This window comes from Sciurus vulgaris, assembly GCF_902686455.1.
Source record: "Sciurus vulgaris genome assembly, chromosome: 15".
NCBI classification, from domain to species: Eukaryota; Metazoa; Chordata; class Mammalia; order Rodentia; family Sciuridae; genus Sciurus; species Sciurus vulgaris.
Genome location: NC_136476.1, coordinates 82,967,218 through 82,980,374, shown reverse-complemented (window position 1 = coordinate 82,980,374; position 13,157 = coordinate 82,967,218). Strand labels below are relative to the sequence as shown.

The 13,157-nt window shown below is 51.9% G+C and overlaps 1 protein-coding gene across 6 annotated transcripts; it reads right to left on the bottom strand.

Moving 5' to 3' along the window:
- Positions 1 to 2,593: 2,593 nt before the first annotated feature.
- Positions 2,594 to 11,689, bottom strand: SLC2A8 (solute carrier family 2 member 8). 6 transcript variants are annotated; one of them, XM_079112934.1, is made up of 10 exons: positions 11,532 to 11,689; positions 11,296 to 11,458; positions 10,862 to 11,068; positions 9,526 to 9,625; positions 6,932 to 7,131; positions 5,970 to 6,113; positions 5,726 to 5,834; positions 4,875 to 5,048; positions 4,357 to 4,502; positions 2,594 to 3,207 (listed from the first exon to the last, which is right to left on the bottom strand). In XM_079112934.1, exons 1-10 carry the CDS (start codon positions 11,585 to 11,587, stop codon positions 3,070 to 3,072), a joined length of 1,437 nt encoding a protein of 478 aa, XP_078969060.1. In that variant the 5' UTR covers positions 11,588 to 11,689; the 3' UTR covers positions 2,594 to 3,069. The 6 variants fall into 6 exon arrangements, with proteins under 6 accessions (XP_078969060.1, XP_078969061.1, XP_078969064.1 ...); XM_079112935.1 differs by having other exon boundaries at positions 5,970 to 6,035; XM_079112936.1 differs by having other exon boundaries at positions 3,068 to 3,207; positions 4,357 to 4,434.
- Positions 11,690 to 13,157: the final 1,468 nt, after the last annotated feature.

The window sequence follows — 13,157 nt, the reverse complement described above, 5'->3', positions numbered from 1 at the left end:
AGGTATTATAATGTAGAAATAAATTACAGAGGATGGGTGTAGGGTATATGCAAATATTATGCCGTTTATATAAGGAATGTGAGCATCCATGGATCTTGGTGTCTGTGGGGCCGGGGTTCTGGAACTGATCCTCTGCAGATACTCAAATGACTGTAGTCAGCATGGCCAGGACTTATGACTGTCAGACAGGGTGTGCTCGCCACCACTTGAAATACATAGTTTGTTTTTTGGAAACAAGCTACAGCCTAAGGACAAGGCAACTGTAGTTATGTATAAAAAGAGCAAATGCCATAACTATTGACAATGTAAAGTAAAAATACAACTGAAAAGTAGGGAGATGGGGATGAAGTGGTGTGGAAATGCTCTTGTCCTCATCTGGCCCAGTGGAGAATCAAGATATCGCAAGCTAGCTAGCTCCCAGTGGCTCTGGAGGCTGAGGCAGGAGGATTGCGAGTTCAAAGTCAGCCTCAGCAACTCAGCGAGGCCCTAAGCAACTCAGTGAGACCCTGTCTCTAAATAAAATATGAAAAAAGGCTGGGGACGTTGCTCAGTGAAAAAGTGCCTCTGGGTTCAATCCCTCCTGGTACCAAGAAAAAAAAAAAAAAAAAAAAAGATGAGGCAAGCTGGTGGCTTTTGTATCGTACTTGGGTCAAGTAGGTAACCCTGAGGAAAACTGAAATCAGCAGCTCCTACCCGTGGTGGGTGACACGACTCATTCTATTCTGTACCAATTTAATATTTTCAACATGTCCATTACTTTTATAATTTTTTGAACTTGTGATTCTCCTGCCTCAGCCTCCTGAGCCGCTAGGACTACAAGGTATATAATAATGTTTTTAAAGTTTAAAAAAAAAATAACTGGGTGAGGTAGCACACACCTGTAATCTCAGCAATCTGGGAGGCTGAGGCAGGAGGATTGCAAATTCAAGGTCTGCCTCAGCAAGATGGTGAGGCCCTAAGCAACTTAGTGAGAACCTGTCAAAATAAAAAATGAAAGGGCTGGGGATATAGTTCAATGGTAAATCACTTCTGGGTTCAAGCCCCAGTACCATTAAGAAAAGTTTTAATATTTTTAGTTGTAGGTGGACACAATACCTTCATTTCATCTTTATGTGGTGCTAAAGATTGAACCCAGGACCCCATGCATGCTAGGCTAGTGCTCTACCACTGAGCCAGAACCCCAGTCCAAAAAAGTACATTTAAAAAATGTTAAATTCCTAAAAAAGGTGGGGAGACTGGAATTTACCCTACTAATTTGGGGCTCAAATAACTCATAGCCTAATTTTCTGAGTCAAATTTTTATCTGTCATTTTTTACTTGGTGGTACATCTCAAGTGCAACCTCCAGTACTGGAAGAAAAATATTACTAGTATAGGTTGAGAGTCCCTTAACTGAAATGGTTAGGACCAAAATTACTGATTTCAGTTTTTGAAGTTTGGAGTAGTTAGCAGTTATGTATTTCTAATCTGAAAATCTGAAGTACTCCAAAATCAGAAACTTTTTGCAGTCTTAGGGATCCAACCCAGGGCCCTATGCATGCTAGGCAATCACTCTACCCAGGCTGGCCTAGAACTTGAAATCCTCTTGCCCATCTCGCAAGTAGCTGGGATTACAGGTGTGTGCCATGATGCTTGTGTCATGTTGGTACCCCCAAAGTTTTGGATTTCAGATCTCAGAAGTTCTCGACCTGTGCTACTGTTACTGCACTGAGATACAAAGAATAATCTAGTTCTAACCCAACCATCACTGTAGATATTGGGAATGCAAATGTAGACTAGCAGGTGTCGGTGCAGAAGGTGCTCTTGCCCACATGTGCAACTCCTTCTCGAAGGCCCCAGGACTTTTTGGATCTTGCCACAGCTGATAGATGTCCATGGTCTTGTGCACTGCTTCACACACATCATTGAAAATAGAGCCATAGACGTGGCATCTTCTGGAAACTGACCCTGAAGTCTTGCCCGCCCACCCTTCTGCACACAATGCCCTTCTACTCCCCTCACAAAGGTTTCTGTCCTCCACCTTTTAAGGCCTTAACGGGAGATGCTCAGGCTGGCCCATGCTTGGGCTACAGCACCTGGGAGGTGGACAGAGCAGTGGTGCAATGGGAAGTGTGGTTTAGTGACACCAGAGAACATGAGCAGCAGGAGAGAGCTTTCAAGATGCAACCAGAATCTTAACAGAGGTTATCTTTGGAAAGAGGCAGCTGTGAATATTTTATCTTTATCTAAATAAATGAGTTAATATTTGTAAAATGCTTAGAACAGTACCTAGCAGATGGTTAACTCCTATAAAATAACATATTAAATAAATCTGTTTGCTGCCATAAACATGCATTACTTGGATAATGAATAATACAAGTCACTTGTAAAACATTTTTGGCTCCATTAAAGTCAAGTTTTTTTTTTTTTTTTTTTTTTGAAATTCAACAGGATTTGATGACTGAGGACATTGTGCCCAAGAAAGGAGTCAGAAATGACCTCTGAAGTGACAAGGTTCTGGGTGGATACACAGGATGTTCTGGGCAGGGCTGAGGGCCAGGTTTATGGAAGTAATGGCAGCCCTCATCAAATGGGCTCATACAGAGGTCATGACCTGATTTGCATCAAATTTTTATTTGGCAAACAGTCCTTCCTGATAATGCAGCTCAGTGAGAAGAGCAAGCAGATGCTCGGACCTCCAAAAGCATCTCCACCAAAAACAGGAGCTGAGAGGCCCCTCCTCTCCTCTTGCTGCTTTAGTGTCACGGAGACTTGTGTGTGAAGGGCTGACCACAGGCCTGCAGACCTCCTCAGATGTTCCTGAGCCCACAGGGCAGCAGCAGAAACTGGACCCGGAGGCTGGTGAACCTCCCAGCCTGGGGAGCTGGGCCGTGAGAGCTGGACAGGAAGGAGGGCCCTGGAAACCCAGGCTCCAGGGGCTGTGGTCTGAATGCCAGCTCCCCTGGGCCTGGGACAGTCAGGGGTTCCAGGCTCAGGCTGAGGCCCTGCTTAGAGTCACAGGCTGCTCCACTCCCTCTAAAGCCCAAAGCCAGCCCAGCTAGGAGGGGCCACCACTCACAGAAAGGGGCTGTCATCGCCCCTCAAAATGAGCTGTGATTTGCTCCAAAGTCTTTCCTTTGGTTTCAGGGACCCAGAACAAAGTGAAAAGGACGCTGAAGATGCAGAAGGCAGAGGCAAGCCAGAAGACTCCATATGGCCTCAGGACCTCCTGGAGAGAGAGGAAGGGCCGCAGGTGCACGTGGCCACAGGTCAGGACAGCATCCTGCCCCAGGCCTACCTGCTGATGTCCTGCCTATATGTCTTCTGGCCCCAGTGGGTTCTCTTTTCATGGTACAGTGAGCATGGCCCAGGAGCACTGGGGACAATAGGGCCCACTGGCCTGGAGGGAGGTGTGGGGAGCTCTCTTTGGCCAGAGCCTGAGACCTTTCAGTGCCAGAGTCTCTTCCCTTAGCTCCCCATCCTCTGGCACTTGGAAACCCCTCTTCCTCAAGACCCTTCTCTTGGTCTCTTTGGGGACACATCCGAGTCGCTATTATATCCTTTCTCACCTTCTTCCTGGCTGTTCTCTCTCCCTCCTTTGCTCCATCCTCTCGAACCCCCCCGTGAGCAATTTCCACCCCAGGCCTCTGCCCTGACCTTCCTAATGTGCTTCCTAGGGCAGCCCTGCCTGAATGGGCCCAGGCTCTGAAGACTCCAGGCCAGCCTGAGTGTCCATGCCGCTCACTGACCTGCCTCCCTGTGCCCCAGTCTGGCTTTCTACCACCACCCACCACCTTCCTGGCCATGTCATAAAAAAGGACCAGTCCTTCTCTGCCATTGCTGTCTCTGGTGCCTTCGAAAGGCCGGGACATAGTATACATCAGAGGACTTGTAGAGAATGAACGACTGAACAAATGATTTGACTATCTACTCCAGAGCCTCTCTATTGGCTGGGGAGCTGCGGGGCACGTCTGTTAGTCCACAAGAAGGTAGGAAAGTGTTGAACTGAATCAATTCTCCCACTGACTTTAAGAGGAAAGTATTTTCAGCTGAAGAAGATGGTTCAGTGGTAACACAGCAAGCATGGAGTGGCCAGGGTGGGGTTGGAGCCCAGGCCTGGGGCTTTTTCTACACAGATCATGGGTTCTTGGCCTGTGTTTCCAATGTTCATTAACTGTCCTCCCATCAGGACAGACTGAAGGCTCTTCAGGTTCACAGCCTGGGTTCCTTGCCTGCCAGTCCATCTGGCTCCACTACCCCTCTGGCTAAGATTGCTGACATCCAGGTACAGTGAGGCCTCAGTCTGCACAAGAGGCTACTGACCCTGAGTTTTTCTGCAACAGATTGCATGAAGGGGAGGCCATGGGCCTGCACTCACCATGAGGTTGTTGAACTCTTTAGTCACCAGAAAGGCCATAAGCCAGTTGGTGAGGACACAGACGCCAGTGGCCACGCCCTTAACATGCAGAGGAAAGATCTCAGACATGAGGAGCCAGGGGATGGGTCCCCAGCCTACTGCAAAGCCTGTGGGAACAAGATAGCATCAGAGCCCACAGAGTCAAGGAGCCCCAGACTCCCGAACTGTGGGACTGAGGGGTTCTAGAATCTTGGCTCCTCCAGCTCCATGCCTTCCTGCTGTGAGGTCTTGGGCCAGTTACTTCCTTTCTTAGGCATGAGGCCTGGTATCTATAAGGTGGGATAGAGATGGGGCCTGCTCATAGGATTGTTGTGGGGAATAAGTGAAAGGGACATGGAGGGTTAGAGTTCAGCACCTGGCAGAGCTACAAACAGAGAGGTAAGACTAGGGAAGACTGGACTTGCTGGCAGCTGTAGGAAACTGGTAGCACAGGCATGGGACAGTGGCCCTCACCCAGCCTCTCATGGGCCCCCTCTCACCAGCAATGAAGAGACACATGCTGCCCACGGCCAACCAGGCCAGCCCCACACTAGTGTCAACAGGTTCTGTAGAGACAGGCGCCAAGAGGTCCACATGTGAGGAGTTGTTGGAACCATCCTGAGTCAGCTTGAAGTAGGTGCCGAAGGCGCTTGTGCTGAACACCATGACCACACCTGCAGGCAGAAGGCAGGAACAGGCAAGGGGCTATGGAAATGGCCGGAAAGGCAGACCTGCTTCCTCAGAGCAGCCAGCTGGGCACTCAGGCACCTTGGCCCCAGAAGCCCTGACTGGAGAGCACCCCTGACACTCTGCCTTGGACCTTGGACCTCAGCAAACTGGGAGGTTCCTAGGCAGGCACTCCCCAGCCTGTGGAAACAGTAACAGTGGCAACAGCATTTTAATACCACCCCAACAGGGACCTTCACAATGGCCAGTGGGCACCAACTGTCTATGGGCAGGCTGGCACCCAGGACCTCACTGCGGATCTTTCCCTGATCTGCCCGACAGCCCCAAGGGAGGCACTGCCATTACCCTCATTTCACAGTGGGGGAAACTGAGGCTCAGGGTGAGAAAGTCACTTGCCCAAAAGGACCACAGCTTCTGGGTCATTCTGACCTCCCAGTCCTCAGTGTCTCCACTATGAGCTGGGGCCATTATGGCATCTTTCTGTAGCTCTGTCAGAGAACCTGCAGCTCAGTGAAGAGCGGATACTCACAGCCTGGTCAGTCCAGTCTCTTCATCAGTGCTCAGTGGCCCTCCTCTCAGACCTGTTGGCCATGGCAAGGGCCCTCCAGCATGGGAAGGGGATCCTGGCCAGGATACCCTGTGTGCATAGAGGTGGAACTCTCACCTGACAGGGCGAGGAGTAGCCTCCGCCCAGCTTTGTCCATGATGAGGGCTGCCACAGCTGTGAACAGCACCTGGATGGTGCCCATGATGACTGAGGCCAGGCTGCTGTCCTGAGGGGATGGGGACCAAGGTTGGTCAGTGGGCCAGCCAGAGACAGGTGCCTCCCTCTCCAGTCCTGTGCCGGGTGATGAAGCAGCCCATCCATGTGGCATTTAGATGAGGCAGTCTGGGTAGAGGCTTCTTACCTTGAACTTGGCCTCCTCAAAAATGGTCTCTGCATAGAACATGATGGCGTTGATACCTGACAGCTGCTGGAAGGCCATCAGTGAAATGCCAATGAGGAAGGGCTTGTAGATGCCAGGGTGTCTCAGGAGGGCCAGCTGAAAAACCTGCTCAAGGACAGCATCCACTAGTGCTCCTCCACCCTTTCCAAGGGTCCCCCTGGAACCTACCATCCTAAGGCTTGCTGGAGAGGAGTGAGCCTCAGCTTCCTTTCCTGCCCCATGTGGGGCCTCAATGCAGGTGCAGGGACAAGTTCTAGCATTTCTGAAGTGGTCCTTACCTCCCACAGCTCTTCCTGAATGGTTGGAGGAGTCACAAAGAGATTCCGGTACTTGGGCAAAGAATAATCATTCCCCGAGTCCCAACACCTTTCAAGGCACCCAGCGCTCACCTTGGGCCTGGCCCTGGCTGAGCGCCTCCCACAACCTACTGCACGGAATCCTCATTACAGTGAGGCACTGTCCCAAGACTCCCATTTTACAGTTGAAGAAGTCAAGTCTCAGATGGGAAAGTCACAACCAGGAAGTGGCAGAGTCTATCTGACTCTAAAGCCCAGACTCTTAATTTCTCACCTCATGCCCTGCAACTCTCTGGTTAGATCCAAGTCCTCAACTCTGCATCTATATTTTCCCCTGCCCAGATATGGCCTTTTTCTTCTTGGGACAGTAAGAATCCAGGCTCAGGGGCTGGGAATGTAGTTCCTCAATGGTACAGTGCTTGCTTACCATGCACAAGACCACCAGCACATACACACAAAAAAGAATCCCCAGTGACCTAAGGTTAGGGCCCAGCCCCAGCTAAGTGGGCTCTAGCCTGCCCAAAGAAGAAACAGCACTGGTCCTCACTAAGGGCAGACAGGTAGCCGCTGCAGGTGTGTGGCCTTGGGAACAGGCTGCTTCCCTCACCCCACCTTCTAGCCACTCACCTGGTGCTCAGACTCCACACAGGGCTCTTCCCAGCCCTGTTCGGAGCCCCACAGGAACTGCAGGGCAGCCATGGCCTCCTGGCGCTTGTGCTGAGTCAGGAGAAAGCGTGGGGTCTCTGGCATGCAGCACATAAGCAGCAGCATAAAAGAGGGGGGCACACAGCCCAACACGGCCAGCCAGCGCCACTCTAGGACTCGGCCTGGTGGGATGTAGACATCAGAGCCAGCGCAAGGCAGCCTGCCCCCCTTTGCCAACCTGAGACGTGGCTTCAAAGTGGAACCCTTGCCACTTTGTGGGTCACCTTCACGGTCATGAATGATGTTGCCATTCTTATGTTCATAAGCACAGACATCATGGGCCAGCTGTGGCACTTAGGACAACGGTGGTAGGACATCAATACGGACATTCTACATCTGCTCAGTGAAACAGTACCACACCATACAATAATGCTCTGGTCAATGGCAGACTGTAGACTGTGATGGAGCTGAAAACTTCCTGTTGCCTAGTGGTGCAGAGCCATGGTGACATCCTATAGTCACGTTTGTGGCAATGCTGCTGTAAACACTGCAGTCAGCTGTTCAAAGGTATAGTACATACAATTATGTACAGTACATAACACTTGATAAGAAATGGTTGGTTTTGGTTTATGTATTGATCACACCACACTTTGGTAATTTTAGAGTGTACTTCTACTTAAAAAAAAATCTTGCTGTACAACAGTATGCTGTATGGGGCAGCAGCCTCACACGTCCCGTGCTTACCATGTCTCTGGACTGTACCAAGAGGCCATACCCAGCGATTGTCTGAGACTATCTAGGATTGTGGGAATACACTCTAGTATGTTCACACAATGACAGTACGGCCCGACAATGCAGTTCTTAAGTCTGTTAAATGATGCTCAACTGTGGCCATGAAACACAGAGATGCTGGCTCTTTATGGTCAGGGTATGACACAGCACCGTTAGTGTCAAGGGTGGAGAGTGGGAGAGTAGATGTACATGTTTCTCATAAACACAGACTCTCTGGAGGTCACCAAGAAACAGGCCATGCTGGTTTCGCCAGGGAGGAACCATGACAGAATGGGGAAACTTTTCACTGGGCAGGCTCGCCCCTCTGGTACTTCTGGAGAGTTGAATCACTCGAGTTATCAAAGTATGAGTGCAACTAAAGAGCTGGTGGGATTTGGGGATCTTGATGTAGATGGGTTACAGGAAGAACAGCATAAATGAAGACTTATCTATGGTTAAACAAAGCCCAAGAATTCTCTGACAAAGGGGCCAGGAATGAATAGGGTACTGTCTAATTTTTAATTTTTCCTAAGTCCAAAGCAGTGATGTCCACAAAATACCTTTCCTCTGCATGCACGGTTGAGGATGGGTGAGGCCTGGGAATATACATATGTATTTGCTTTAGCAATAAGATGCAGGTAAGTCAGAGTTGTTCTACAAAGTCTAGTTATTGAAGCATTGTTGCCCCCATGTGAAGCAAACATGTCACCAAGTCACTTTGTGGTTAACAGTTAACTCACACCAGTGAATCAAAACTCACAGAAGTGATCAAGGAAAGGCAGAAGCAGCAGTTAAGTCCTGATGAAGATGAATCAGAGGTAATGCTGTGGGCAGAGGGACACAGAATCTGTCCCCCCAAAACTATGAACATCAACGTCTGTACACAGTGGAGGCTCTGGCTTGCTTCAGAGCTCCCAAGGCAGCCAGACTGCCGACAGGATTCTGAATTAACCAAGGTGGCCGTTGGGTTAAAAATGAAAGACCACAGACGTACCTGTCATCCACTCTGAAGACCCAGAGGGTGCATACCACAGGCCATCAGGACCTCATGGTTCTCAAGCCATCCCTTGCCTAGTCTCATTGGGTCCTGCTGCCAGCTACACTTCCTGTGACGTCTAAGGAACTAGGTGGGGTTATCTCCATTTAAAGACAGGGAAACTGAGGCTCTTAGGGACAGTGAGACTTGGCCAAGGTCACACAGCAGGTGGCAAAGATCATCCAACATCCACAATTATTCACTATGAAGCCTTCCCTCTTTCTACCCTAATGAGGATGTGTGTCTTCCTGAAGCTTCCCCAGGCTAGCCCAGTTATGGCCCCCGGGTCCTTGGGGCCAGCCTCCCTCATACTGTACTTTGCTGACACTGTAAATCCAGCACTGGCATGCTGAGGAAGACTCTGCGTAATTTTTGCAGTGCCCCTCCCATCTCTGGAATCCTGGGGCTGGGGAGATAGCTCAGTTGGGAAGGTGCTTGCCTTACAAGCATAGGGCCCTGGGTTCGACCCCCAGCACCAAAAAAAAAAAAAAAAAAAAAAAAAATCTGGAATCCTCTGGTTTGTGCCTAACCCCACACGTACCACCAAAGTGGGCTTCCGAGAAGATGAGGACAACACCTTCTTCAGCACTTCCCTGAACTTGGTCATAAGACCTGCATACCCCACAGTCCCAGGGGGGCAAACTGGAACCTAGCATCTTGGCCATTGCTGTGTGACCTCAGGCAACCCTGATTATTATGAACCTGTTTCCACATATGTAAAATGGTCACATAGCCATTAACAGGGATCAAAAGAGATCATGCAAACTACCTGCCAGGTAGGCCAAGAGGATGCCTATGACGACCATCAGCTGCACACAGGAGCCGAGCAGTCCACGGACTGCTGGGTAGGAAATTTCAGAGATATAGATCTGCCAATGATTAAGACAAGACTTTACTCAAGATCCAAGTGTTCTTAAAACTGAAAGACCCCAGTCACTGAGAGCTGAGGGGAGTCTACACTGCCCCAGGTCAGCAGAGCCCTCCCAGGACCCCAGGGCCCAGTGCTCTCTGCAGATGTTTAAAGGGTGGCTACTGTGTGTGTGAGGGAGAGAGATACAGGCACAGAGCTTCCCAGATGTTCCTTTAATGTGCACAAATACTCTTGATAAAATGCAGACTTGGAGGCAGTAGGTCTGGTGGAGCCTAAGCTTCTGCCTTGCTCACCAGCTCCAGGTGCTCCTGAAGCTGCAGGGGCCTTTGGCCATGAAGTACAGTGATTCCCCACAGCAACTGCTGCTACAAGGTGCTCTCTCCTTCTGGGCTCAGAGGCCCCTAAGGCCCAGCCCACACTTCCAGGTTATTCCATGCCTTATGGCCGTGATTAAGACAGGTGTTTTTTTGCCCGGTAAAAAAAAAAAAGAAACAAAAAACAAGTCCTCTTCCTCCCTAGCTCCTGATCCAGCTGCTGCCCGCCTCCTAGCAGGTGTGAGTGAAATGAGTGGCATGAGGGTATGACCAGGGAGAGCCCGGAAAAGCTTCTTTCAACCTCCAGCAGGGTGAGGGATAAATGAGTGGTCATCCAGGTCTTGGCCAGCAGCTATTCACCCAGCATTCACAGACACCAAGGGCCAAGTCCTTACAGGATCATGCCATGGCCAGGGGCTGCATGTGCAGTTTACCCAACCCTCACAACCACCTCAGTAGCAATGCCATGATCCCCACTATGGAGGAAACAGGCCCAGAGAGATGCTTTGCCTGAGTAGGTGTCCCAGGTGGGGGGTGCAAAGTGAGCAGCTCTGGGTCAGGTGAGGGTGAGAGGCTGGAGAAGGAGTGAGAGACTCGTGAGAAGAAAAGGGAATGTAGAAGCCAGCAGCCTTTGTCCCAGGGACAAACCAGTAGTGGGGAATTAAGCTTTAACCCGTGGCTCTGTCGACCATCCTCAGGTGCCATCTTGTGGAAGCGGGGCAAAAGAGGCACAGCTCAGTCCCTGGGTTCCAGTAATCCGACCAGCTGACTAGTTGTGGCCCTTGCTGGGCAAAGGACTTCACCTTTGAGGCACAGTTTCATCTTTTCAAAACTGGCTCCTTCCCAGGACGTGGTGAAGGTTGTGGAGATAATGCCCGTAGGCACCGGGGCTTGGGGACCCCATCCAGGGAGACACTCACCGGGGCCACTAGAGAGGCGACGCCGCAGGCCAGGCCGGTGAGGAGACGGCCCCCGAGCAGCATCCACACGTCCTGGGCGGCGGTGATGACGGCAAAGCCAGCCACAAAGGGCACCGTGCAGAGCAGGAGGCTGAGTTTGCGCCCGGCGCAGTCCACGAGCCAGCCGCCCAGCACGCCCCCCGCCGCGGCGCCCAGGGTCACGATGGCCTGGGGGCGGGACGACCGCGGGCTGAGGAGGCGCGCCAGGGACCGCAGTCCACGCTCGCCCTGCACCCCACGCCCTGCAGCCTCAGAAGAAGGGCAGTTGGGGTTCGGGGCTGGTGGTCGGGGACCGGGAGGCTCCGGGTGGGGCAGGCAAGATGCACGCGGAGGAGGGGAAGGGGAGCGGGAAGACGCGGGGGTCCCAGGCGGGCTGGCGTGAGCCCCGGCCTCACCCCGAACCAGGAGGCGGTGCTGTCGTCGAGGCGCGGGGCCGGGGGCGCGGCGCGCCGCAGGCTCGGGATGGCCGGGGAGCTGTAGCCGAGCGCGAAGCCGAAGCTGAGCGGGCCCAGGGCAGCAGCGAAGGCGGCGAGGAAGACGAGGCGACCGCAGGGAGAGCTACGGAGACAGCGGGGAGGGTGAGAGGAGCCGGAGGAGTGGGAGGGCAAGGCCACGTTCCCCTGCCGCTCACCTGCCGCCCGGCGGCCTCAGGAGCGGATGGGACTCTTCCGAGTTCTCAGGCGTCATGTCCGCGACCAACGCTTGCCCAGCCAGCTCTGACGCTGGAACCGCCACGGGACCCGCGAGTGCTGCCTCAGACTTCTCCCGGCAGAGCCAGCCAATGGGCGACGGCGGGCGGTGCTGGGGCGGGATCCGAACCAGTATTAGCCAATGGAAACGGGAGGCGGGGGTTTGCATCTGCGCTAAGGACCCTCCCCTTACGTCTAAGCAGACCATTGGAAGCACAGAATGGGCGGGCCAAGCGCCCTGGAGCCGCCCCCTCGGACCTACTGATTTAAGTAGAGATGAGGGGGCGGAGTTTGCGTCCGCCAGAGCACAACCGTCCAATTGGAGTGTGGTGCGAGTCTGGAGGCGGGGCCAGAAAGCTGCCTCAGAAAAAAGCTGGCCAATGAGGGTGGAGGGCGGGGATTGCCTTTATTAATTTATTTTTATTTTTATCATTAATTTATTAACTTATTTGCCTGGAACCGCCTCTTAATGGAGTTTTAACCAATGAGGTTAGGAGAGGGACATAGGCAGAGCACGCCGGTGGGGCCCGGACTTAAAAACCCAACTCCCCGAAGCTGCGACTGTCCTCGGAATCCAGGTCTGCTGATCCTGCTTGGTGTTAACCGCTGCCCTGGGCCTGGGCTGGAGGCACCTGACCCAGCTGTGCCCGCTTGAGACTCAGGGACCGAACCTGGCCCAACACTTCTGCTGGGGTTCTAGGGGCTGAGGTGTAGCACTAATCCTGAGCACGCCCCCCAGCCGGTAGGGCTTCCAGGTGCTGAGGACGTTAGGTGGGGTCCTCCATTCCTGTATGTGTGAATGAGCTGGGCTTAAATGGTGAACTCTATACTCCCTGTACCTCACTGACTCTTGAATCTTCATCCTAACTACCTCTCACTTTTCAGTCCCCTGCAGATTCTAGTAGCCAGCCTGTTCACGTGTGCACCCACGAGGCCACCACTGTCGGTGAGGATGGTGAGGCTCTGTCTGTATTTAATTTCCATCTGTATTTAATTCATACCCAACACCCTGGCTGCAGGCAGCTGCAGCGGGGTGCTGGTGTAATTCTGGAAAGAATTAGGGCCGGGGTGCAAGAGATTCCTCCCTGGGTGTCTGTATCCTCAACTCTAAGGGGTTAGGGATGTTAATCTCCGGGAGAGTTGTGAGCCGGGTCATGTATATGAAAGACCAAACACATGAGCTCTTATGAAAGTGGTTTGACTCACTGCAGTCACCTGATTGTACTAGCAACCAACATTTTTCTGTTTTGACTACAAAACTATCTCTAAAGACAGGCAACTGACCCTCTGTGCTTCCAGAGTTTTCTCATGCCTGAGTTGTAAATTTTTAACTGTGGCATTTATCACTACTTTGTAATCACCTGATCATTTCTTTCCAGTGGACATGAGTTCCTTTTGACAGTAGGCATTCCATTTTTGCAGTGGGTGCACCTAGACCTTTTACTTTGTAACTCAGCCAGTGGGGTAGTGGAGAGGCTTAAGAGACAGGGTGCTCTGGTGAGCCCAGCTTGCACCAGACAGCCTGGGAGTCATGGATGCCTATACACCTGTTCCTCTGGCTGGTAGTG